Here is a 25,462-nt window from a genome sequence, read left to right on the forward strand (position 1 = left end):
CCTGAGATTAGTTGACGTCAAAACTATTTCCTTATATCTGAGTATTAAATAATAACATAAAAAAGGTTGTAATATAAAAAAAAATGTCCTCTAGTTAACTAAAAAAATATATAGTAAATCACATTGCCTAATTTACTTAGTAAAATGTTTATCTTATGCAAAAAAGTTCTAAATCTATTAGTTAGAATCCAACCTTTCACAATATATTTGAAAAAAAAAATATGTATGAGTTATGTTAGATCTTGTTAGTAAATGTGTATTTTCATATAATCTAAGTTGTTATTTATTTCTCTGTTATTTGTGCAGTTTTGTGCAGTTTTCGCAAATACAAACCAGCAAAACTTCTTGAATAGGACAGATAGTAAATGATAGTTGAGAGTGTTAACTAGTCAAATGTAATGTTTATAATAAAGAGTTTGAGGATTAGTATAAGCCATATAAAGAACATTTCATTTATCTTCTCAATATATATTTTTTTTCCTATTTTCATTTTTTAGCAAGGTTTAATTACTGTATCAATCTAATCCACTACTACCAAAATAAGTTATTGTGTTTTTTTTTTATATAAAAGTTTTCCTATTAGGCATCATTATGCAACTTGACATTTCAGCTAAATTTACAATTCAAATAACAACAATCATCTGTCATGCATGAAAAAATGATCATTATTAAAAAATAAAAAAGAAATAAAATATAAAAATATGGGGGACTATATCAAAACTCATATGTTAACCAAAAAATACATAGATAGATTATACTCATTCATACAAAATTCTAATAACATACTAGATGGAAACTTGTTATACCAATTAAATGATTCTCTATTAATAAATCCTAAATTAGCCAACTTATCAGCACACACGCATTCTCTTTAAGACAGATATGAGTAACCCTAAGCCTGATTTTTTCAAAGTAATTAAGACAAGTATCTTATTGATTACGAAACATCCACAAAACATTAGTCCGTAAATGCATCACAAACCAAGGCAATTTGTAGGTTCTAATTCAGGCATGAGTTTTGATACTCTTCATGGTAGCTGAAACAAAGTATTTTGTCAAGACAAACAATCTCAAGGAACCCATCCCGGTGGCTCATTGCATGTCTTTTAAAGAAGCGAACTCAAACTCATAGAAACTTTTCCCAAGAGAAATTGCTTTCCACGATCCAAGACCCTTCCACACCGGCTGCAACTTTTTAGTTAAATAGTGTATGAGAGGTTTACCCCCTTAGATAGAATAATCTGACCATGAAGATGTGTCTTGTAATCCTCAAGATTAGCCAAGTAATATGTCTCATCAATTTGGACAACAATCATGTCTCCCTTAATACAAGAAGTAGGTAACTAGGACAAAGGAATGTCACGTGTATTTTCCCAAAACCTGAGCAAAAGTCTTCCTTTGTCCTGGCATAGCAGACACTTTTTTATTAGGGAACACTTCTTGATCCATCAAACAAGCTCATGAGATGAAGAAACCCGTAAAGCCCTCCGCCATTCTCAAAGGCTAACAAGTTGTGGACCAACCCACGTCAGCCACCACCGTCCCACTGGCCCCACCACCTAAAAATCTTGATTTTACCACAAATGTTGATAAAAATCGTGACTTTACCACAAATTATAATTGACTACGTGAAAAAAGGTGACAACTTTGGTTGTGTGCAATAAAATTTACAAGAAAAAATTTAAGGAAAGAATATCAATCCTTTTAATATATCCATTTTGTAGTTTTAATGCTAATTTTATTTATCATTTTGGTTCATATAACACTAAAACAAAATTATACTTATTTTTTCATTCTAAAAATTAGCGGTCACAGTAAAAAAGTAAAAAAGTAAAAAACAACTTTGATGGCAAAATATCAATAATAATAATAATATTATTATTATTATTAGTGAAAACATATGTGTTCACATTTTTTATTTTTATCATTAACATTTTCAAAGTCAATATTATAAAAAAAAAAATTCAATATTTTATATTTATTAATAATTCTCAATTTAATGAAAGAAATAAATGAAAGAAAATGAAAGAATTTGACAAAGAGAAATAAAAAAGGAACCTATCAAAAAGAGAGTGTGAGCACCGCCCCTCAACAATGACTTTAAAGGTCTGATTGCAAAAGGCATTATCATTGCAAATCCAAGTTACGAAGATCCAATCTTCCTTAATAATTGTTTCTCCATAATACAATGAACCTCTTCCCTACCTTACGCGAGAAAGATCGCGTCAAAAATCATAGACTCAAAATTCTATTGGCGAATTTGGAGAAGCTTCAATGTCACATGCGTGATGAAAATAATATGTGATCCATGAAAAAGGATGTAATTAGAGTGAAGAAGAATAAGTTGTTTTGATCATCCAGATCGTCCATGCGAGGCATTCGAAGATGGTCTTCTGCCAAATGTGGTTGACATGGTCACAGTCACATACTGAGTCATGGTGAAGAACTATGATTTAATTTTTAAGAGACATGAAAATATGAGAAAAAAACATACAAAACGTTTAATAACTGCAACACTTTCAAAATTTAAATTTGGTAATTATTCTTTACAAAATGATAGAATATTAATTTTAAAAATAAAAAACAAAACAATTTTCAATTAATTATACAAATAATTATTTATTTATTAAATGCTTAAAAAATAATTGAAATGTCTAAAATAAAATAATAAAATAAATGTTAATATAAGGATTAAATTAATAAACATAAGAAAAACAATTAAAGAGAAGAATCCTTTAAATATAAGTATAGATAAAGAAGATAATTCTTATATACATAGACTATTGTAACACAAACAACCATGAGAGATAATGTATAGATGAATATTGTTGAATATTCTCAGTCTTTTTAATAATGTATCGATGTACCTTAAAAACTATGAAATGTTTTTTTTTTTTCTTATATGATTGTTTCTATCACAGTGAGTTCAAACTTATTCACTGCAAAATCATTCAGTTTTTTTTATTTTTTTATTTTATATAAAAGTCTTTCTTTTTTAATAGGATTTTTACTAGTGTTTTAAAACATAATAATCAATTTCATTAAAACATGATGAATTATATTGCAAAAATGGTGCTTGTAAATATATAATCTGTTATCATCACATCTGGAATAACATTTAAAGCTTTATAAAAAGAATATAAGGTTTACAAATAATTAATTAAGATTAAAAATAATAAACTAGGGTTAAAATTAATCATTTAAGACTAAAAATCATTAATCTATGGAACCTTTCATGTAATTGTTTTTGTGTATACTTTTAGATGCATTCCTTACCTCATAAATATTTGTAATTAATATAACTGAGATTAACTATAACTTTGAGAAGAAGATTTTTTTTTAATTTTGCAAAACCATCCTCTATGTTATTAATACATAATACTAATAGTTCTTATTTTATTTATATTTAACTTGCATCTTTCACAATATATTTGTATTTATATTTAAAATATATTTGAATATAATAATAATTTAACAAATTTAATATACATTTTATAACTAATTATTTATTTTTACAATATGTATTATCTGGTCCCTGAAATTCAGTAATTAATATCAATTAGATAATATGATATTAAACATTTGTAATAATATTAAATCATTGATAACTGTTCGGTAGTTACTTTAAAGTAACCATAAATCTCTATCTCAGTCACTCAATATACTTATTTATTACTCGAACATTATAATTCTCTTAAAATTCTGCAATCTTTCGTCAACAATTCAGATTCACGACCTTGAACAATTTAGACACCAAATTCGATGAGAACACGATACAATTTATAATTGAGTGACTATAATTTTTTGATATTATTAATCTATACTATTATATAAAGGAAATACATCACTTAATAACTTGTTTTGCTGTCATTTTTTAATTAAAAAATTTATCTTTATTTCAAAATAACTAAATAACCTTTTTTCTTTTAAAAAATATATAAAAAGATACATCATTTGAGATAATTTGATAACCTTTTTGGTATCATATTTTACTTAGATAATTTAATCTTAAAAAAAAACAAAATAATTTTTGCTTATTTATTTAATAAAATAAATAATTGAATAATTTATCACATATACATTATGGCTAAAGTAAATTTCTAACAACTTCTTGTATTTTCAATGATAAAAAAAGACTGAAATCACATAATTATAATAGTTAATAAGTTACAATACAATTTAGCCAAAAGTAATTGATAATCTTACATGACTATTACCCTACAAATATCACCACTTATTAAAGTCACTAAAAGATAAGCATTATTTTTATCACCTGGTTATGGAAATGCCCATCTTATTTTTTGTGCCTCTCAATAACTCTTTTTTTTTCACTCATCTATAAAAACAGAGACAAACACAACAATATTGACAGGATTTGGCTAAAGAATTTATAACCACATACAATACAAGTTTACAGAACAGTGATATATCATTTCAATACCATCTCAACTCTAACAGATGTTGTTTGTAATGAAAGAGTTGGGTGAACAGGATTTATAATTCAATATTTTTTGGGAGCATACATTTTTATTAATCATTAAAAAATCTAAAGTGTTACTAGAATATAGTTGATGATGTACATTATTCTAGTAATAAACCAAAATACAATATCATCCCATTAAAAGATGTTTAATATATTTAAAAGAACAACTAAAATATGTACATTTTCTTTATTGTCCACATTATTAAAATCACCTAAAAGTGTAACTTGCTTCTACCATTAATTTTCCAACCATTAGTAATAAAAAAACTGGTAGCTACTTCCCACCAATGAAGGCATGTAAAAAAAAAAAAACATTATCAACATTCATAACATTACAAAAGTAAAAGCTGGTCATACCAAAACCAATGAAAATGGAAAATACTAACATGTCCATAAAATAATAGGATGAATATAAAATTTAGATAAGAAAAATGCATTTGAATGGGAGCATAATGTAAGCGCATTATTCAATGATCTATGGCTGGCTGTAAAGAAAAATTATAGCAACTTACAAATACTCAACATGTATATAGGTTACATTTAATATTCTAAAGTATCACGCATACCAATACTTGTTATAATAAATTTAAATAATAACAAATAACTATATTTACCAACACTTGTTATGATGACTAAAGTATATACAAATCTAAAATACCATTAAAACCAAGGGCAAGGTTAATAAATGCATATCATATATTATCAAACATCAGGTAGTGCCAAAGCAATATTTTAAGTGAATGCTAGCCAACTACTTTCCAGTGTTACCCTTTATATAACATTCATCTAGTCTATAAACATCGGAAAAGTGTCTAAAGACACTAACCCACCCTACAACTAAACTAGCCTAACTAATAACTAAATATAACAATATTAGCAACAAGATAATTACCACAAAATGATAAACAGCTACCTCAACACACGGCTTAAATTCATTTGATCACTCCAGCCATCGGAAGAGTAAAACTGATAAGTAGAAGACAAGCAACCCAGTTAAGGATAAATACACCCACTTCTAGCTTCTCTGACGTTTCTTTCCACTCTTGAGTTCTCTTCCTTGTGGCTTTGATGAATGTAAAGTCTTTCTCTTATCATCTTGTACCTCTCCTACCAAAACATCTGAATCATTCTCGGGATCTTTTCTCTTCAACAAACCAGATTTCACCTTGCCTGTACCATTAACATCAATCTTTCCACCACTTTTGAGAAGTTTTCCTTTTGATAAGGAAGTCTTCTTGGTTTCTAGTTTGGATTGTCCACTTTTGAAAGTTTCATGCTTAGACTTGACAGAGGATTTTGACGTGTTAGTTTTATCATCCTTTGATTCAATTGTCTCGGAAGTTTCAGTGTTTTTGAATTTACTAATTTTTTTATCAGCAACAGATTTTCTGCTACCATTTTTAGCAGTACTGTCCTTAGACTTTTTACTAACTTCATCCTCTGATTTGCTAATAGTCTTGGAATCTTTCAATTTGTTACCATCTTTGGACTTGTCGCTAGACTTCATGGATACACCCTTTGATCTACTGGATGCTACTTTTCCATTGCTGCAAATTGATGTAAATAATTTAGATATTAAATAAGAGGTGTCACTGAAATAGATTAATTGATAGTCACCAACCTTCCGGAAGAATGATCCATCTTTCCTTGCTTGTTTGACTCACCAACACTTGTTTTCCCTTTCTTCTCCGGTGGCCTAAATAGGATCCGTGCAATGCAGTGTGTGAATAAGACCAATTAGAGGCAGCTGGAAAGAGCACCATGCATACCACAACGAGAATAACAAAATACAGCAAAAAATAAGACATGTCCATCTGAACCCTTCAAAAAAAGAGGGAACATTAAACAATCTACTAACACATTCTTAATTGATAAAAATCAAACCAATGCAGCACATGGCCTAATTGATTGGCGAGGTATTATGTACGACAATTTACACTTTTTGAATCTATATATCAAATATACAACAGCAACAACTATCCACGACTGCCAAGAAAAGGAGCTGGGACTAGTTCAGAACTATACCATAGGATAAATCATATCTAAAAGCTCCAAATTAAGGGCACCGGCAAATCATCATTCACAAAATATACATTTGCCAAGTGTAGGTTCAGGTTTTCAGGTAAAATATATCATGGTAACTATCTTTCAAACCATGTATCCAACAAATCAGCAACAAGAACAAACAACAGCACCAACTAAGTCCAGAACTCTTATATACACAGTTTTTGCAAAGGGGCAACATAAATACATACATACTCTGAAAAATGCATGAAAAATAAAGGAAAATACAGCATTAACAATATGCAGCACATACATATCAGTGGAAGCATCAAGACTTGCACGCCCACTTTGTTCCTCCTGTCCATAGAAATGATTGCCATTAATGTAGACAGAAAAAGTTTGGCATAAAAAGGACAAGCCATACACCAACCTCATCTGCATCTAAGTCTGCATCAATGACCTTCCATTTTTCCTTCACAAGATTTAATGTTTCTTCATCTCCATCATCATAGAAGACCTAAAATAGAGAACAGGTGTCATTGTCCTCAAGAAGTTAACTAGGGTACATATGGAAAATTTGGAAAGAAGTGCTTTTATGAAATGGCGTTTTCCTACAAGTTACCCTTTGTAGCTCATGAGAAAAGCACTAAAATGACATTCTGTTTCATTGTATAGAGTTTTACTTTCATTGTTTTTCAGAAAAATATAAGACACTCAGAAACTTATTTGTCCCTTTCCATTAAATCTTCTTGAAAGCTTATCTTAGTATTAATTATTTTTTGACAAAAATACTACCAATTACTTTACAATTTTTTTTTTCAATAAATAATTATATAAATTAATAAGATAAGCTTATTCTCTCTCTTGTAAGAAATGAATAAGATGAATCAATTAGGTAGAAAGAAAAGGATAATGAATCCCAATTTTAGGAATGATTTTGGAAAATATATAAATGAACAACATATTCAGTGCTACCAAAAACATAAACCAACTTTCATGATGAATTGGTCAAATGGTCTTCTAGAGGACAAAAGTAGAATGTTAATTGTTTGATTTTTTTTTTCAAAGTAAAAAATTCATATCCTTTATTTCCTTATAAAAGGATTAAACAAATGTAACATAACAGTGGTACCAGTAGAGCAACACAGAAGAACAAAAAATGCAAAGATTTTCTTAGTAAAGGGAAGGTAAATAGATGACTTAAAAATCTGATAATTCACCTTGTGCTTCTTTTTGGCAGAATCAAAAGAATGAATAACACCTTTGTAAAACCTGTAACATATTACATGTCATTGAAAATAGAAAGTAAATATTTCTATTACATAAAAATGAACCGATAAACTGATCATAAATAGAAGGAGCATGACATACACTAGTTTAATTCAAACACATAAACTCTTCCGCTATCTCACATCAAAGCATTCTAACACTACATTTTCAAAAGGTATTCCCGGAGTAGTTTAACATATAGACTATCAAAATAACTAATGAAAAAAACATATAAGCCAATGAACTCAAACTGTAAAGATCATGGTCACTTCATAGAAAGGTTTACACAAAGATACATGTAGAAATGACTGTAACACACCTAATTTAAGATATCACTAACACTGCAACATTAGTCCAGTTTAAGGTCTAAAAACACATTCTAGAATTCATAAAACTAGAGATTACAATTTAAAATTAAATATCAAACAGCTTAAAGCATTTCCTTAGCCTCGTTAACAAGAATTTCAGTGAAGGAATGTAAAAACTAAAGAGATTCCAAGTACTTACTCATGATCCTTAGGCCACCAAACTTTGACCCGTAAACCAACAAGGCCTTCACCATATTTCTCAATATCAGACTCCTGACACAGCAGAAAGATAACTAGTAATCAATGCAATAGAACGAAAAATCTAGAATTAACAAATAAAAGACTTTCCCAAAGGAAAAGTTCCCTAACAAATATATATTTGAAGATTTCATATTGTAATTCAAAATTTAGGGTGAACAGGAAACATATATTTTCTTTTCCTGAGGTAAGTTTCATTACATTTGTCTTGGGAGTCTCTGGATTTTCATCTTTAGTTGATTTTGTACCAGACTTTGGAGAAGAAATCATTTCCTAAATAGTGAACAAAGATTCTTTAATGCTTCACTTTTAACACAACAAAGCAAAATAAAATCATGTAGCCATAACGTTAATATACAGTAGCAAGCACCGTCTAAAAGCATAAAAAAATACCTTGTCCACATCCATAACAGACGATTTTGCAACATCTGTTTCAGAGTTAGCTTTCCGCCACCCTCCCTTTTTCTTGTCCCCCATCTGCCTTGAAGAGGATCCACCAGTACCCTTTTTGTTAATATCTAATTTCTTGGCAGAGTGCTTTTTAGTATCTGCATCAATTGTTGAACCACTTCCTTTTTTTAATGAATCTACCACACTAGTTTTTTTCACAACAAAGATCTGACCATGTGACTTTTTCACTGACTTCCTGGCAGGTTGGGCTTCTGAATCACTAGCTCCTCCAGACACCTTAAAGTGATCCTCTGCAGCTCCTTCTTTTACATAGCCATCTTTCATTTTTGTTCGTCCAAGTTTCTTTGAAAGATTTTCCTCATGGAAGCTCTCACTTGGAGGAGAAGCAACTACTTCAGATTCATCATTGCATGCCTTTGGTAATGAAATCTCAGCGTCAATTTCTTTGTCATTCTCTGAAGCTCCTGCTGCTTCAACAGAATGGTCCTCAGAAGAGGAACGGGGAACTTTCTTGCTGTGCCTTTCATAGTCCAGCATTTTCTCAGACTCTTTCTCATTAGCAGCAACTTTACCCTTGGAAGATTTTGCTGATTTAGTTGAAGTGCTCGGTTTCTTTCGTCGTCTCTTGGTAGAATGTTTTGACTTTTGTTTACTATTGTCAACTTTTCTGGTGTCCAAATCTTTGTGCACCTCATGACTAGTTGTAGTCAAACCTTCAGAGTGATCAGAACAATCAACATCCTCTTGCTTTTTATTGGACTTGAAATCAACAAAAGCATTATCTTCTCCAACACAAGCAACACCGTTGCTCATGACTGACTTTGATATATTCACATCAGGATTTTCTTGTTGAAAGGGTGTAGCTTCCCTTGAATCTTTGTTAACTTCCTGATCAAACCACAATCAACATGTTTCCGTGTTAAAATCTGCAAGATAAAAATCTAGAACCACAACACACATAAGAAACAGGAGCATTAAGTGGGGGGCATACATGTGTTGACTCCTCGGGTAATTGTTTTGCAGACTCACTCTTATATTTCAGAAGTAAAAATGATGAAAAGAAAAGTTTTTGAATTTGTCATCATGAAATGTTTCAAACATTAATTAACAAAAGACCAACAGAAAACTTACCAAATGCTCACTAGTAACACATGTATCATTTTTCTCCAAGTCAACAGATGTATCTTGGTATATTGAAGCAAGTACAATACTATAACCATCCAAAGATATACCCAAGGATTTCACTGCTTTGACCAAGTAGGGTTTAAGCTTGGTTGCACAATTTTCAAGGACCCTCTCCCCCAATTTCTGGGCAATTGGAGAAGCTTCCTAGATAACAATGAGTATCAATGTCAATACAGGGATAAATACGAACAAAAAAAATAAGGTTCAACTTTAAAATCACAATACTAAAATGAATGAAATTGAAACATTAAACTACGACCTCATTGTCTTTCTTAATGCTGGTCAGGAGTGAAGACAGCAGGTCTAGGGATATATCTTCACTTTCCTCTAGAACAAGAGTCATAATTGTTTCCATGGACGAAAAAACATTTTCTGGATGATGCTCCCTGAAATTCACAAAATGGGCCCGGTTAGAAGATGCCCCCAACATTAAGTGTTTTCAACCGTTACAAAAATGCATTTATATATGTAACTATGTTGAATAGGTATAACTACGAGCATTGGGTTCAATACATAAATACAATATTTTTTTTTTAAATCAGCATATTCGTATGGCAATATATTAACTAAAATATAGATCTATTTATATTTTTTTTATTAATTTGTTTGTTTATCTTTTCCTAATTAATTACACTAACACCCTATTTGGCTTCTTGAGATGGCACACATACCCTATAGGGGTACACGACACAATTTTTTCAAACAAGTAACAGTGTAGGGATAAGCATAGGGGTAAAATTTGAGGGGTACTGAGAAATTTGGTGAAATCTCAAGGGGTATAAGTATAATTTATCTTTCTCTGAATATAGTTGATATTTAGGTTGATATGCTATCGTTATCATATTCTTGTCAGTTCAAGTTAAAAAATTCATTCATATATTATCCACAAAAAATATGCACACAAGAGAGATGAATAGAGAGGCAGTCAAGTTCTATAAGGGTGGAACATACTACACTGTATCAATCCACTACAGGTGTGATATGGATACATAATCAAATTTAAAGTATTTGTGCATCAGAGCATAAAGTTATACAGAAGTAATCAAGAATCACACAAGTTCATACAAATTTACAAGGTATTAAGCAGGAAAAAAGAAAAACACATTAAGATATATCATACAGACTATAAAGTAAAAGATAAGAATTGTAGTATTATAGACAACAACGTTTTGAAGCCATGATTACGACAAAATTGGAAAAACAGTTATTATAGTCTTACCTTATTGTTTTCAAGAAATGCCGAAACATTTCCAAAATCAGGGCATCACACTCAAGGTCCAGCATAACCACACATGATCTGACTTTTGCAACAGTTTCAAGAATTGAAATCCTCTTTGCATATGATTGACTTAGCTTATCGTGTAGATTTTCAAATGAAGACACTATTAATTGAAAAACCTTCTGCAAGAAATTGTCATTGATAAAATTCAATTGATTTACTGATGTCTTTCATATAGAGCATGATAATAGTCAAGTCTATTCATAAACTGATATAGAAAACAATTCTACAAACCTTCATCTGATCATCATCATAAGGAGCTTCAGGTGCAGTGATTCTTGTTACCTCACTGATACAAGAGGCAACTGCAACTTTGACATTATCATCTGAGTGTCGCAAAAGATTGTCTGCAATTAATGCTTTCAATGGTGGAGAGAGTGCATTTTGCATGGAGGATGCAGGTGACTGTTCAACCCTTAGTAGGAGACTCTCTACTTGCTGCCATGCAAAGGAAAAATAATATGCAAAATCACAAAAATGTAATTAATATTTTGACCAAACATTTAGATGGGTGTTCATTTGAAGCGTTGCATATCTTTTATCACAGATGGATTTTTCAGCTTCACCTCACTTCAAAGTTCAACTTCGTGTTGTACCCAAAATCTATGTAGACTCATGAGAGTTCTGTAAACTTGACTCATAGACTCAACTCGTAAGTGAGTTTACTTCACATATAAAATAATTTTTTTTCCAGCAGATACGCATTGCCTTAGTCTCCCCAATTAAAAAAATTTCCAATTAAATATTTCCCCAATCTCTTACCCTAATCCTTCCAATTAAAACAAACTTTCTCCAATTAAAACATTTTCCCAATCTGGCTGCCCTAATATCCCTAATTAGAAAACAATATCTCGCAGCAACCAATAACACACCAGCACCAAGAAGAGAGGCAAGGCAAGCAACCATGAACAACATCGAGGAGAGCGACCATGAACAGCAGCGAGGCTACCACGAACACGATGAACAACCACAACACAACAACCTCAACCAAAGCACGTTTTGGGTTTAAAAAGAATCCATAGGGACTCACTAACTCGTTCACAAACTCACGAGTACCCGTCCAGGGTAAGTGGAAATGTAAACTCGGATGAGTTAACGAGTTAACTCGCGAGTTTGACAACCATGATTGTCTTAATCCCATGTTGACTAAATTTAAAGCGGATTATGAAGTGAAGTGTGGAATTTATGACTGTTTAGATAGGTTGGTGGGAGACATCGATTAGAGCAGTAAGATTGATGCTTAGATTGAGAGTTTCAAGTGTTTGATGTGCACTCAACCAATACTCCAGCACAATGGTGGGAACCATATGGTGATCAACAACCAGAATTACAAAGGTTTGCTTTTAAAGTATTGAGAATCTCAAGTTCTCCTATGATTTAGGATTCTTCTTTCCTGTGGTTTGTTCTAAGTGAACCATGGAAATTTTTGTACACCAATGTTCCAATAAATCATATTCATTGATATTGTAGAATTAGCAATAAATGGTTCAAATCATATTAATGATGATACTTATCAAATTTTAAAATTTACTTGGCCTATGATTTCACATTTATGAACACTTGCGTCAAGAAATGCAAATAGCACCTTATCACTTTTTTAAGAGTGGAAGTTCAAGGTCCCAAATTGATGAGAGGGTTTATAACGATTGCAAGGTGATTCCAGGATGCTGATAAAAAAAAAGTGATTCCAGGAAAAGGCCTTACAACTATAGCAACAATAGGAAACTAGGACAAAAGATAGTTTAAGGTTGTTAGGATGCGTACAAAGGAAAGCCAGGTAGAGAGAGTAGATAGTATGGTTTTTAGTCCATAAAGTTTAAGAGAGGGAGGCCAAGAAGGACATTGAGGGATTAGTCATATAAATCTCGTGGAAAATATATCTCTGAAACTTTTCTCTTGAGTTGAACCAATGGGCTACCTACTGCGTATGATCCAAGTATATTATCTCACCTCAAGGGATACGGCTTTGTTGTTGTTGTTGCTACATCATCTTTATGAATCTTCTAATATTCTAAAATTTCACGTATGAACCACTAACCAGCAGTAGCCCAAGTTGACACCCCTAGCTCCACATCAAATCCCCAAAGCCACTAACATTCGTGCCCAGTATCACAAACCTACTTTACGTCACAAAACCAAAAATAGCCAAATATTCAATATTAAATAAACATAAAGGTGAAGGGTGAATCTTATTAAATCTGGAGCAGATGCAGCAGAGTGTGTGATGCCCCGGTAATCAAATGTGGAGGAAAACCATTACTAAGGTGAAGCCAGTCCAACCCCTCTGCCATAACAACTGGCACCAAGCCCAACATCCCTCAGACCTAGCACCACTGTTGACACTTGACACCACTCCAAACCCTCGCTTAACTCATTCCCCAGCAAACCAATAACCAACAAATGATTAAAAAATGAAAAAAAAAAAATCTCATGACCTAATTATTTTTTCTTCCCTTTCATACTCCATTTCACATATCTCTAACTAAACAATCAAAGATTGACCATGTCAACTCCAGCATGTTAACAGTATCACCACTTACCAATTAGAACCAGTAACTTTTTAAGCTTTATATTGCGTACGTCTACTATAACAACACACACACCTCACTGAAACAACATGCATGCACAAAACATGCATCAAATAATAATAATAATGAAAATAAAGCTCAAAAATCATGAAAAAAATGAGTTTAAAATAATATTTGAAGGGAAAAGATATTATTACTTCTAGAAGTGAGAGGAGCTCCTCCACGGACGAAGGAGGGTCTGCGAGCTTGTTACCGGCTTCAAGGAGTTGTTCTTCCAATTCTTTATCGGTAGATGTCATTGGTGTTGCAGTCTCTGCTTTCTGACCTTACACTCTCAACACTCTCCTCTGCTTCACTCCATTGCTGCCCTGTCCTTATAGAGACTAGAAGCTGGTTTTCCAATAGAACCAGAAAATTAGGGTTCTTCTCTGTTTTTCTTTTCTTTTCCTTCTTCTTTCTACTTTTCCCGCTATATTTCATTGATTGAAAAATCTCTCATAAATCCTACTTTGTTCTCTCAGGTACTTTGGTTATATCTTTTTTTTAGATAATATTTCCTAAAATACAATAACATATCTCTCATATTTTAGTTTTTATTAAGAAAATAGAAAATATGTACATATATATACATATACTTCTGAAAAAGAAAATGCAAGTGCAATGAATAAAAATATGTGTATAATATGTAACTAATGAAAAAACAGATATTTTAAACTTTATTTAGGTTAATTAATTGATTAAAATGATTTTTTATAATATTTATTTAAACATAAATTATTGTATATAATTTTTTTGAATAAATAATAGATATGTTAAATAATATACTTAAAATTAATATATATATATATATATATATTGAAATGTCATATGGAAAAATATAATTAATTTTAGGTATCTTGATAATAAATTTTCTTACTTTACTATTTGATGATATTTAGAATAAATACTTAAATAGTTCTGCTCAAAATATTCTTTTATTAATTTATTATTAAAAACTTGCATTCATATTCATAAGCATTAAACCCATAAAAATAATAAAATGTAGCTATTAGAAAATAGAAACAATATACTATGAACTGCTTCTTCTTTTTTTACGAATATATGTTTTGTTTACAAATTTTGAAATTTAAATATAACTATCTGTTTTAGGATTTGGCTGGTTCTGAACTTGAGGTTGAGTTAATATGAAACGAATTTCTCCTACCTGGATAAAATAATTTTCATGTGATGTTTTTTTATTTCCTTGCAGCATTAACGCGTGCATTTTTTTTAGTTTGTGATTTGTAATTATAATAAAAAAGTATTTAAAAATAGCTAATTGTCACTAATTAATAAAATAAGATAGAAAATAGATAAAAAGATAGGTCGAAGTGAAGTGATAAGATTTTTATATGAAAAAAAGAAGTGATCTGCACACATCAATTATCAATTATGTGGAAAAATTCTTTCAGGACCTCCATATCTTCTCACTTCATTTGTATATATATATTTTTTTTAAATTTTAATAATATCATTTTGAATATGATAGAAAATGTGATTTTTTTAATTCTAATAGTATCATTTTGAATATGATAGAGAATGTGATGTGTATTTTTTTTTCAAGTGATAATTGGTTGTTTGTGGTGATTCATAATGAATGAAAATAGTTAATATAAATTTTACAGTGTTTTGATATGTACTTATGTTTTTGTTCATTATTTACTAACTTTTTTTTTTTTTAAAGTTATGCAATTCAGAAAAAAAAAATCAACAAAGTAAAAAAATACAAAACTGAAAAAAAAAATACCTTTATAGGAAACTATAAAAAAATTACCTTTATACTATAAACACCGAATACAATGAATCTTTTCTCAAACCCGATGTTAAGAGGAAAGAAAGTGATATGAGGTGCCACTAAAGTTATTTAACATGAGATTATATTTTATTTATATTATTTTTTAAATTTAAAAATATTAAAACTAACTTTCCAGAATTTATATAAGGCTTCTTCTTCCTGCACCTCTACATTTTTCTTCCTGCACTCCCAATATTTTCTAAATTCCAAAATTGGCCTTGACCTTTTATTTAAAAAAGGATCTGGGAGTGTGCTACAGATTCATCAATCCAGAACTGAATCATTTTTTTTTCTGGATGAGGGGGTGTTCCATAAGTAAATTTTGCATAAATTATTGATTTCCAGACTGCTGAATCCGAAAGCCTAATTTTGTTACGGATTGGTGGATCCGAATTGCTTTTTTTGAATGATGTATTTTTGAATGTGAAATGTATATTTTAAATTATGGATTGGTGAATCCAAAATTTTACCAGAAGTTCCAATCTGAAATTTTTCCAGATTCCATAATCAGGAATGCAAAAAAATAAATACAATTCAACTGCATTCTAGAGTTTTTAAAAATAATAGGGACAGTTTGGTCTTAGCATAATATTATGGAGGTGCTGGAAGAAAAAATGTAGGAGCAAAGAAAGAAACTGTCTTTATATAAAGGTATAAGGGAAAGTAACGGAGGGAGAATTTACATTTTTATTTACTAGGAAATATTTATTAGAAAGGACAAAGTTTAAACATAGCATATATTACTTCTTCTGGATCTTATTAAAAGATTTGGAATGTACTATGTTAATGTTTCCTTACATTTGTAATTAATTTTATACAATAATTATGTTATTATAATATGCATGTAACTAAGACAAAATTGTGCTTGTATTTGTGAAAATATACTTATATGGAAGTATTAATTTTTATTTTGCATATGGATGAACTCATACCTATCTATCAAAAGTTGTATTTGACCTATTTTGTAATGTTTAACACAATAATATTTTATAGACTATATCCTTAATATATATATATATATATATATATATATATATATATATATTAAGAAAATATTTCTTTCATCTCTTTAGAGCAATTACCAAACAAAGGGTTAGTGTCCCCCAACTGACCAACTTTAATAGCTTCCAGCACATCAATCATGTTGTAAGTAATGTCTCAACAAAACAACAACCATAGCTCAAACACTGTGAGATTTGATTGAGTAAGTAGTCAGCATTCTTTGAATGAAGGTTGCTAGCCAAATATTTTCAGGTGTTGACTCAAATAACTAAAGATAGTACCTTATACAAGAACTAAAGTAGCCTAACTAATAACTAAAGATAACAGTGCTAACATCGGGATAACTACCACAAAACGATGAACAACTACCTGATACATGGCTTAAATTCATTTGATCACTCCAGCCATAGGAAGAAGAATTAAATTCTCTGAGGAAGAATAAACTGATAAGCAGAAGACAAGCACCCAGTTAAGGAATAAACAACATGACAAAATATCCACATCTAGTTTTTTCGACGCTTCTTTCCACTCTTGATCTCACTTCCTTGTGCCTTCGACGAAATTAAAGTCTTGCCCTTATCTTCTACCTCTCCTTCAGAAACATCTAAATTATCATTCTCAAAATCTTTTCTCTTCAATAAACCAGATTTCACCTTGCCGGTACCATTAACATCAGTCTTTCTACCACTTTTGGGAGATTTTCCTTTGGAAATGACAGTCTTTGGCGTTGTTTTCTTGGATTTTCCACTTTTTAGAATTTCTTTCTTAGACTTGGAAGTGGTCTTTGACATGCTAGTATCATGGTCCTTTGATTCCCTAGTCTTGGCAGTATCAGTATTTTTCAATTTATTACTCGGTTTCTTAGTAGGAACAATGGATTTACTGCTAGAACTTTTAGGAGTACCATCCTTAGATTTTCTATTAACTTCATCCTCAGATTTGCTATTTGTCTTGGAATCTTTCAATTTGTTGTCATCTTTGGACTTTTGGCTAGACTTCGTGGATACATTTTTTGATCTACTAGACGATGTTACTCCACCACTGCAAATTGATGAGAAAATTTAGATATCCACCAAGAAGTGACACTAAAATAGATAAATTGATATTAAACAACCTTCTGGAGGAAACATCCATCTTTCCTTGCTTGGCTGTTTCACCATCACTCGTTTTCCCTTTCTTCTTTGGTTGCCTGAATAGGATCAGAGAACAATACAATGTAAACAAGACCAAATAAAGAAACAGCTTGAAAGCCATGTTTGCCACAACATAGAAGAGAATTAGCAAAGAGAGCAATAAAGAAGACACATCCATTTGAATCCTTCAAAACAAAGGAAGAACAACAAAAAATCTACTATCACGTTCTTAATTGATACAAATCTAACCACTGCGCAGCAGATAGCCCAATTACTTCACAAGGATAGAAACAGACAGCCAAGTCCAAAGAATCTGGAACTTCTCAATCTCAATCTCTCCTTATGTGTGTTTGTTTGTCCGTTTGTGTGTTAACAGAGTAAAAACACAGCTACATTAAATTAAAGGATATTAATAGTTTTTTATTTTTAAAATGTTTCCTTTAGCACTCAACACAATATATTAAATCTATATGAAAATTCACAACCTTTACATTCTCTGGATTTTCAACCGCTTCAATAATTAAAGACCACAGATATTATTTGAAGATCAAATATACAACACAGTATTAAATACCCTGGACATATCAAAAGCACCAACGTAAGACATAGGCAAATCATCATTCACAAAATATACATGCAGAAGGAGTACGTTCCGGTTTTGGGATCCTGTGTATCATGGCCGCTTTCTTTTAAAAAACGTATCCAACAAATCAGTAGCAAGCACAAACAAAAGCACCAACTAAGCCAAGATCACACAGACACAATTTCAGAAAAAAGGGTAACATAATACACACAGTCCACTCCATAAAAACATGCGCCTGAAAAATATAAGATAATACAGCCATACAATATATATCTATAGAATTGATATTAACAATATGCAGCACATACATATCAGTGGAAGCATCAAGACTTGCCCGATCACTTCGTTCTTCCTGTCCACAGAAATAGTCATTATTAATTTATAAGCAGAAAATTCAATGTAAAAAGGACAAGGCACAGACAAACCTCATCTGTATCTGAGTCCTCTTCAATGACCTTCCATTTCTCCTTCCCGAGATTTAATATTTCTTCATCACCATCATCATATGAGACCTAAAATAGAGAACAGTTGCCAGAACATAAAATAGCCTGTATTTGGATAAGCTTCGAAAAAAGTGTTCGTACAATATAGCTTTATGTTCAAGCGCTACTCATTCCAGCTAATAAGAAAAACACTAAAATGACCTCCCTTTTCATTGTGTTTTACTTTTATTTTCCAGAAAAAACATTTCCAGATACTTCCTTTGTCCATACAGATAAGATTGTTTTTAGAAAATTTTGTCCATTTCTAAAGACTGCCTTCCAATTGTTTCTTGCATTAATTTTTACCAAAATACTCTAAATTACCTTGATTTTTTGTAGTAAAGATATAAATACTATAAATTAAGAAAATAAATATATTCTCTCTATTGTGTTAATGGGAGAAGATGACAGCGTAAATTAACTAACTCTGATGAATCCCAATAATCAGAAGGGTAATTTTGGTAAAATATAATAAATTAACAAGTTTAACTCCACTGACTACATTAACTAATCCTCTTAACTCCCGTGAATTATATGCGGGGAGGTAAAAATAAAAATTCAATTTAAAAAATGTATTTTACTTTTTCTCGTTAAATAATGGCTCAAACAAATGGGCCAAAACAGTAGTAGAATATCATATTTTACTCACAATTTGAAATAATACCAATAAATGTAAGCCCCCCATCCAACCTAAAGATATTAAGCCATCTGAAGTATAGAGCAAATGTGTGTTCAAGATACTTAAATGGCAGTGCAAAACAGAAGAAAAAAAAAGAATATAAAGCTTTTTGTCAGCGATGGTAAGGGTAGAGAAAAGATTTAATAAACAGTCAAATCACCTTGTGCCTCTTTTTAGCAGAATCAAAAGAATTAATAACACCTTTGTAAAACCTGTAACAGATTAAATGTCAGTGAAAGTATATATAAAATGTTTCCATTACATCGATTTGACCAAGCAAACTGATCATAAATAGAATGTGCATGATGATATACACTATTTTAATTCAAACATATACTCTGTCAATATATTTCATATCAAAACTTAGTCACACTAAATTTTACAAAAAGATACAGTTTATTATAAGTAATTTGTGTAATTAGAAAGTCAAAGTCCAACATATAAACTGTCAAATTAAATTAAGAAAAAGTGTGTGGGACAAGTAGGGGAAATCTTGAACTTTAACCATCAAGACTACAATAACTTCAACAAAAAGCATTAAAAAGCTTTACACAAAGATACATGTAGTAATTGTGACTGTAAATATGCAAATATGCATAACACAAACATCATGATCATTGAACACAAAACAATATTAGTTCAGATTAAGAAGTCTAAATACATGTCACACAGCTCAGACAACCATATGCTAAAATGTACATATTAAAATTTAAAAGTAAATGTAAAACAGAACAAAGCACTTCCCAGCTGCTTCTTAAAAAAATTTACAGTGACAGCATATGAAAATTGAAGACATACTAAGTACTTACTCATGATCCTTAGGCCACCAAACTTTGACCCGTAAACCGACAAGGTTTTCACCATATTCCTTTATATCAGATTCCTGATACAACAGCCAGTTAATTGGAAATCAATGCAAGAAGACAATTAAATCCTGGAATATGCTAGGAATGTCAGATAAAGGACTCTCCCAAAGAAAAAGTTCCCCAACGAATATATCCTTTAAGTATCAATAACATAATTAAAAAATTCATACAAAACAGGATACATACATCTTCTTTTCCAGAAGTAAGCTTCCTTTTCACATTTGCCTTGGGAGTCTCCTCCGAACTTTCATCTTTTGTAGATTTTGTACCAGACCTCGGAGAAGAAACCATTTCCTAAATAAATAACAATGATTCCTTTAATGTTTTAGTTTTAAGAAAGTACAAAGTATAATAGATTTATGTAGCAATAATCTTGAAAAATAGTAGCAAAGAAGTAAGCACAGTATAAAACATCAAAAATATACTTCGTCCAAATTCATAGCAAATGATTTTGCTACATCTGTTTCAGACTTAGCTTTACCCCGCCCTCCTTTTTTTCTGTCTTCCGCCTGCCTTGAAGAGGATCCACCACTACCCTTTTTGTTTTCATCTAATTTCTTGGCAGAGTTTTTTTTAGCATCAGCATTATTTGCTGCCCCGCTTCCTTTTTTTACTGAATCTACCACACTATATTTTTTCAGATCATACTTTTCACCAAGTGCCTTTTTCACTGACCGCCTCACAGGTTTGGCTTCAGAATCACTAGCTCCTCCAGACACCTTTGAAACATCATATGCAGCCCCTTCTTTTACAGGGTTGTCTTTCTTTTTTGATCGCCCAAGTTTCTTCGAAGGATTTTTATCATTGAGACTCTCACTTGGAGGAGAAGTAACAACTTCCGATTCATCATTTACTGCCTTTGGTGATGAAATCTTAGCATCAATTTCTTTCTTATTCTCTGAAGGTCCTGCTGCTTCGACAAAATGTTCCTCATGAGGGGAACTGGGAACTATCTTACTGTTACTTTTCTCAGTTTCCTTCTCATTAGCAGCAACTTGAACCTTGGAAGGTTTTGCCGATTTAGTTGAAGAGCTTGATTTCTTTCGTGGTCTCTTAGTAGCTTTTCCTTCCTTTTGTTTACTATTGTCAACCTTTTCAGCGTCCAAATCATTATGCACCTCACGATCAGATATATTCAATCCTACGGAGTGATTAGAACAATCAGCATCCTCTTGCTTTTTAATGGGATTAGCAGTATTTTCTCCAACACATGCAATACCATAGCTCATGACTGAGTTAGGAGATTTATTAGCATCAGGATTTTCTTGTTGAGAGGATGTAACTTCCTTCGAATCCTTTTTAACCCCCTGCTCAAATGACAATCACCATATTTCAGTGTCAATTCTGGATAATAAAAGTCTAAAACAACACATAAAAAACAGGAGCATTAAAGAAGGAACATACCTGTGTTGACTCCTCCAGTGATTGTTTTGCTGACTCGCTCTTATCTTCCTGAAAAAGATCAAAATGAACACAAGAAAACTTCATGAATGTTCTCGTCATGAAATGTTTTAAACATTAATTGCCAAAAGACCAACAGAAAACTTACCACATGCTCACTAGTCACACATGTATCATTTTTCTCCAAATCATCAGATGTATCTTGGCATATTGAAGCAAGTACAGCACTATAATCATCCACAGATATACCCAAGGATTTCACTGCTTGAACCAAGTAGGGTTTAAGCTTGGTTGCACAACTTTCAAGAACCCTCTCCCCCAATTTTTGGGCAATTGGAAAAGCTTCCTAGATTTCAATGATTATCAACATCAAGACAACGATAAAATTTGAACAACAAAAACATGGTTCAGGTTTAAAATCACAATTTACTAAAAAGGATGAAATTGTAACCGTCACAACCTCATTGTCTTTCTTAATGCTGTCCAGTAGTGGAGATAGCAGGTCCAATGATATATCTTCACTTTCCTCTACAACAAGTGTCATAATTGTTTCCATAGACGAAAAAACATTTTCTGGATGATGTTCCCTGAAATTACAAAACGAACCTCTCTCACTATGTTTTTCTAACTATCTACAAAAATGAATTTGTATACATGTAACAATTATGTTGCACAAGTACAAGCATTAGGTTCAATACAATACACAAATTGAACAATTTTTAAACAATCAGGCATGATAGAGATGAGGCACTATATATTAATATATTGCTTATAGTTTTAATAATTTGGTTTCTTATGATACTTTGATTTTTCCTTAATATAACTGATATTTAGGTTGATTTGCTACAATCATCATATTTTTGCTGGTCTTACTGGAAAAGTATATTGTAGCCAAATTTAAATAAAAATGTTAGATTCAAGTTAAGATACAGATTCCTTCATTATATACACACACAATAGGGTAGAAGATAAAGACAGCTATGTTCTAATATTTGGGTATGGTCAAATTTAAAGTATTTGTGCATCCAAGTGTAGAAATACATTGAAGGAAGTAATCAGTCATCACACAAGTTAGTAAATGTTCATAAAGTACCGAGCAAAAAAAAAATAAAGCATTTGAAAATAGTTCACAGACTATGTAGTAATAGGGGACAAGATATTTAAATTTTGAAGCCGTGATGATGGTGAACTTGTCTAAATCCAGTAGTCCCTACCTTACAGCTTTCAAGAAATGTTGAAACATATCCGAAATCAGAGCATCACATTCAAGGTCCAGCATTACCACACATGATCTGACTTTTGCAACAGTTTCCAAAATTGAGATTCTCTTGGCATATGATTGACTTAACTTGTCATGCAAATTTTCAAATGATGATACTATTAATTGAAAGACCTCCTGCAAGAAAAAAGCCATCGATAAGATTCAATTGATTTACTGATTTTTTCTGTAAAGAGCATGATAATAGTCAAGTGCATTCATAAACTGTGGTAAAAAAATTCTGCACACCTTCATTTGATCATCATCATAAGGAGCTTCAGGTGCAGTAATTCTTGTTATTTCACTGATGCAAGAGGCAACTGCAACTTTGACATCCTTATCTGAGTGCCTTAAAAGTTGGTCAGCAATCAATGCTTTCAATGATGGAGAGAGTGCATTTTGCATAGAATCTGCCGGTGACTGTTCAACCCTTGATAGGCAACTTTCTACTTGCTGCAGTGCAAAGGAAAATACAATATATAAAGTAAAATAACTTTAATACTTTGACTAGCCATTTAGTTAGGACTATTTTTTTATAATCACATATCTTTTATGAGAAAGGAAATTTTCCTCTTCACCTCAAACTCATGCTGTACTTTATGGTTTTTATATTATAAAACTACAAAATCAATTTTTCCTTGAATTGCCTGGATTCAGAGACATTATTTATATCAGAATAATTCTTCATCACTTGTGAAGCTAAACAGCATATAGATTACACACATTAAACAATGCCGCTCTTTCACACTGCTGTAATTTACAATAGATGCTAAATAACTAAAAAAAATACAAACCCAGAGCAACACCAACAATATAAAGTGTAAGATCTATGTAAGATCAGCTACGATATACTTGAGATTTATGTAAGATCTACTTGAGATTTATGTAAGATCAGCTACGATATAAAGTGTTTAGTAATTTAGCATAAAAAAAACATAAGGCAAAGACAGCTAAGGAACACAACCAGATGTGTATATGAAGAGTCTCTAAATTCAGAATATAGTATATTGGTCACTAACAAAAACTAGTGACAGAGGATTATTGCTAATTTTATATTTGTAACAACCCCTGTTGTACCAGAGCAATATTTGACCATGTTTTGCAATATAATTTACTTCCTTTGTAAACTATCTTGTTTTAAAAAATTGTATTCACAAAACCCAGCATTGTGAAACCAATATATGAAAAATATGTCACAACTATAGTATAGTGTTAACCATGAATTCAACAAATATTACTAATATGCTATTAAATTGTCCAGAGCAATAAAATATATTCAACTTATAAGTGAACAGGGACGTATCCAATGATTTCCATGTGACTTGAAGTAGATACATTCCCTATGATCAACAAGTTCCAAAATTTTATTGCAGAAGATAACTGTTTAACAGCAAAATCTGAAGGGATAATTAGTTCTTTTTTAATATTTTGATATTCCTTTCTTCAATCTCACATAAGAAATCCCTCCACAGTTGCAACTCCCCTGCCAACACCACTACAACCAAGCTTGACATTCTCAGACCTGGAATCACTGTTGCCAGTTGGCACCTCTCCAAACCCTCCATTACTACACTCACCAGCAAACCAGTAATAAACAATTGATAAAAACTGAACAATACATATTTCAGGGCCTAATTCAATTTTCTTCACTTCCATAGTCTATCTCATACATCCCTACCTAAACACTCAATAATATTGACTTTCATTATAATCATCAGTTACCAATTAAAATATCATAACTGGGTACAGGGAAATAGCATATATATGATCTTAGGATGTCTATTATAACACATTGGCCATGACACCTATCTCATTACACCAAACCAGTTGAAGTTGCAGAATAATAACTTGAAGTCAAACTTGTCTATGTACTCGTTCTTGTTTCCAACAAAATCTTAAAAAAAAAACATCAAGGACACAGAAATTCAGCAGCAAGTTTGCTTTTCCAGACAAAAAAACAGGAAGGGCATGCTACAATAAACCCCTATTAAAAAAAAACAACCCCAAAAAAATATCGACAATCACGAAAATTAGTTAAAACAGCATTTCAAAGGAAAAGGCGTTACCTCTAAGAGTGAGAGGAGCTCCTCTACCGAAGACGGAGGATCTGCGAGCTTTTTACCAGCTTCGAAAAGTTGTTCTTCCAATTGTTTATCAGTAGACGCCATTGCTTTTGTCCTCTCTGCTTTTTCTGATCTTACAGGGACTGTCACCACTCTCGTATGCTTCACTCCATTATGCCCTAAAAACTCACACCATTCAAAATCTGATTTTGAGAATAAAAATGGAACCGCAATATTAGGGTTCTTCTTTGTTTTTCTTTTCTTTTCCTTTCCTTTGGTTTTCCCCCCTTTACCTGATAATGAAAAACATAATAGAGGTACAGCAACACAGAAAAATCTAGAAAAAATAAAATAAAATTTGTTTGTTTTAAAAAATAATATATCAGAGAGAAAAACTGAATTAATGGAAAGAAAAACACAATAAATATATATATTT

General features: G+C 31.4%; 2 protein-coding genes across 6 annotated transcripts; both read right to left on the reverse strand.

Annotated features, from left to right (window-relative positions):
• Positions 1-5,155: 5,155 nt before the first annotated feature.
• LOC137821382 (sister chromatid cohesion protein PDS5 homolog C-like) lies at positions 5,156-14,231 on the reverse strand. 5 transcript variants are annotated; one of them, XM_068625944.1, is made up of 13 exons: positions 13,923-14,231; positions 11,432-11,635; positions 11,138-11,319; positions 10,178-10,304; positions 9,865-10,062; positions 8,716-9,621; positions 8,524-8,595; positions 8,264-8,337; positions 7,708-7,759; positions 6,918-7,004; positions 6,801-6,844; positions 6,105-6,179; positions 5,156-6,030 (listed from the first exon to the last, which is right to left on the reverse strand). In XM_068625944.1, the coding sequence occupies exons 1-13, from the start codon at positions 14,022-14,024 to the stop codon at positions 5,499-5,501; spliced, it is 2,655 nt and encodes an 884-aa protein (XP_068482045.1). In that variant the 5' UTR covers positions 14,025-14,231; the 3' UTR covers positions 5,156-5,498. The 5 variants fall into 5 exon arrangements, 4 of the variants coding, with proteins under 4 accessions (XP_068482045.1, XP_068482044.1, XP_068482047.1 ...); XM_068625943.1 differs by having other exon boundaries at positions 8,494-8,595; XM_068625946.1 differs by having other exon boundaries at positions 6,105-6,304; positions 8,494-8,595.
• A 2,504-nt stretch (positions 14,232-16,735) lies between these two features.
• On the reverse strand, positions 16,736-25,333 carry LOC137820295 (sister chromatid cohesion protein PDS5 homolog C-like). Its single transcript, XM_068624285.1, has 14 exons — positions 25,030-25,333; positions 23,213-23,416; positions 22,920-23,101; positions 22,166-22,292; positions 21,854-22,051; positions 21,709-21,756; positions 20,730-21,611; positions 20,491-20,598; positions 20,248-20,321; positions 19,599-19,650; positions 18,703-18,789; positions 18,586-18,629; positions 17,676-17,750; positions 16,736-17,602 (listed from the first exon to the last, which is right to left on the reverse strand). The coding sequence occupies exons 1-14, from the start codon at positions 25,129-25,131 to the stop codon at positions 17,065-17,067; spliced, it is 2,721 nt and encodes a 906-aa protein (XP_068480386.1). The 5' UTR covers positions 25,132-25,333; the 3' UTR covers positions 16,736-17,064.
• Between the last annotated feature and the right edge of the window lie 129 nt (positions 25,334-25,462).

This window comes from Phaseolus vulgaris, chromosome 9 (assembly GCF_000499845.2).
Source record: "Phaseolus vulgaris cultivar G19833 chromosome 9, P. vulgaris v2.0, whole genome shotgun sequence".
NCBI classification, from domain to species: domain Eukaryota; kingdom Viridiplantae; phylum Streptophyta; class Magnoliopsida; order Fabales; family Fabaceae; genus Phaseolus; species Phaseolus vulgaris.

Bases quoted from the DNA above. Each gene is read 5' to 3' on its own strand.
- LOC137821382 (XM_068625943.1), bottom strand. From the start codon at position 14,024: ATGACATCTACCGATAAAGAATTGGAAGAACAACTCCTTGAAGCCGGT. The intron at 7,005-7,707 runs GTGAATTATCAG...TCTCTATTTTAG, and splicing joins CTGCCAAAAAGAAGCACAAG to GTCTTCTATGATGATGGAGA. The intron at 6,180-6,800 runs GTATGTGCTGCA...GATCCTATTTAG, and splicing joins CTTGATGCTTCCACTGATAT to GCCACCGGAGAAGAAAGGGA.
- LOC137820295 (XM_068624285.1), bottom strand. From the start codon at position 25,131: ATGGCGTCTACTGATAAACAATTGGAAGAACAACTTTTCGAAGCTGGT. The intron at 23,102-23,212 runs GTGTGCAGAATT...TTTTTCTTGCAG, and splicing joins ATGATGATGATCAAATGAAG to GAGGTCTTTCAATTAATAGT. The intron at 20,599-20,729 runs GTATATTTTTGA...TTATTTATTTAG, and splicing joins TTGCTATGAATTTGGACGAA to GAAATGGTTTCTTCTCCGAG.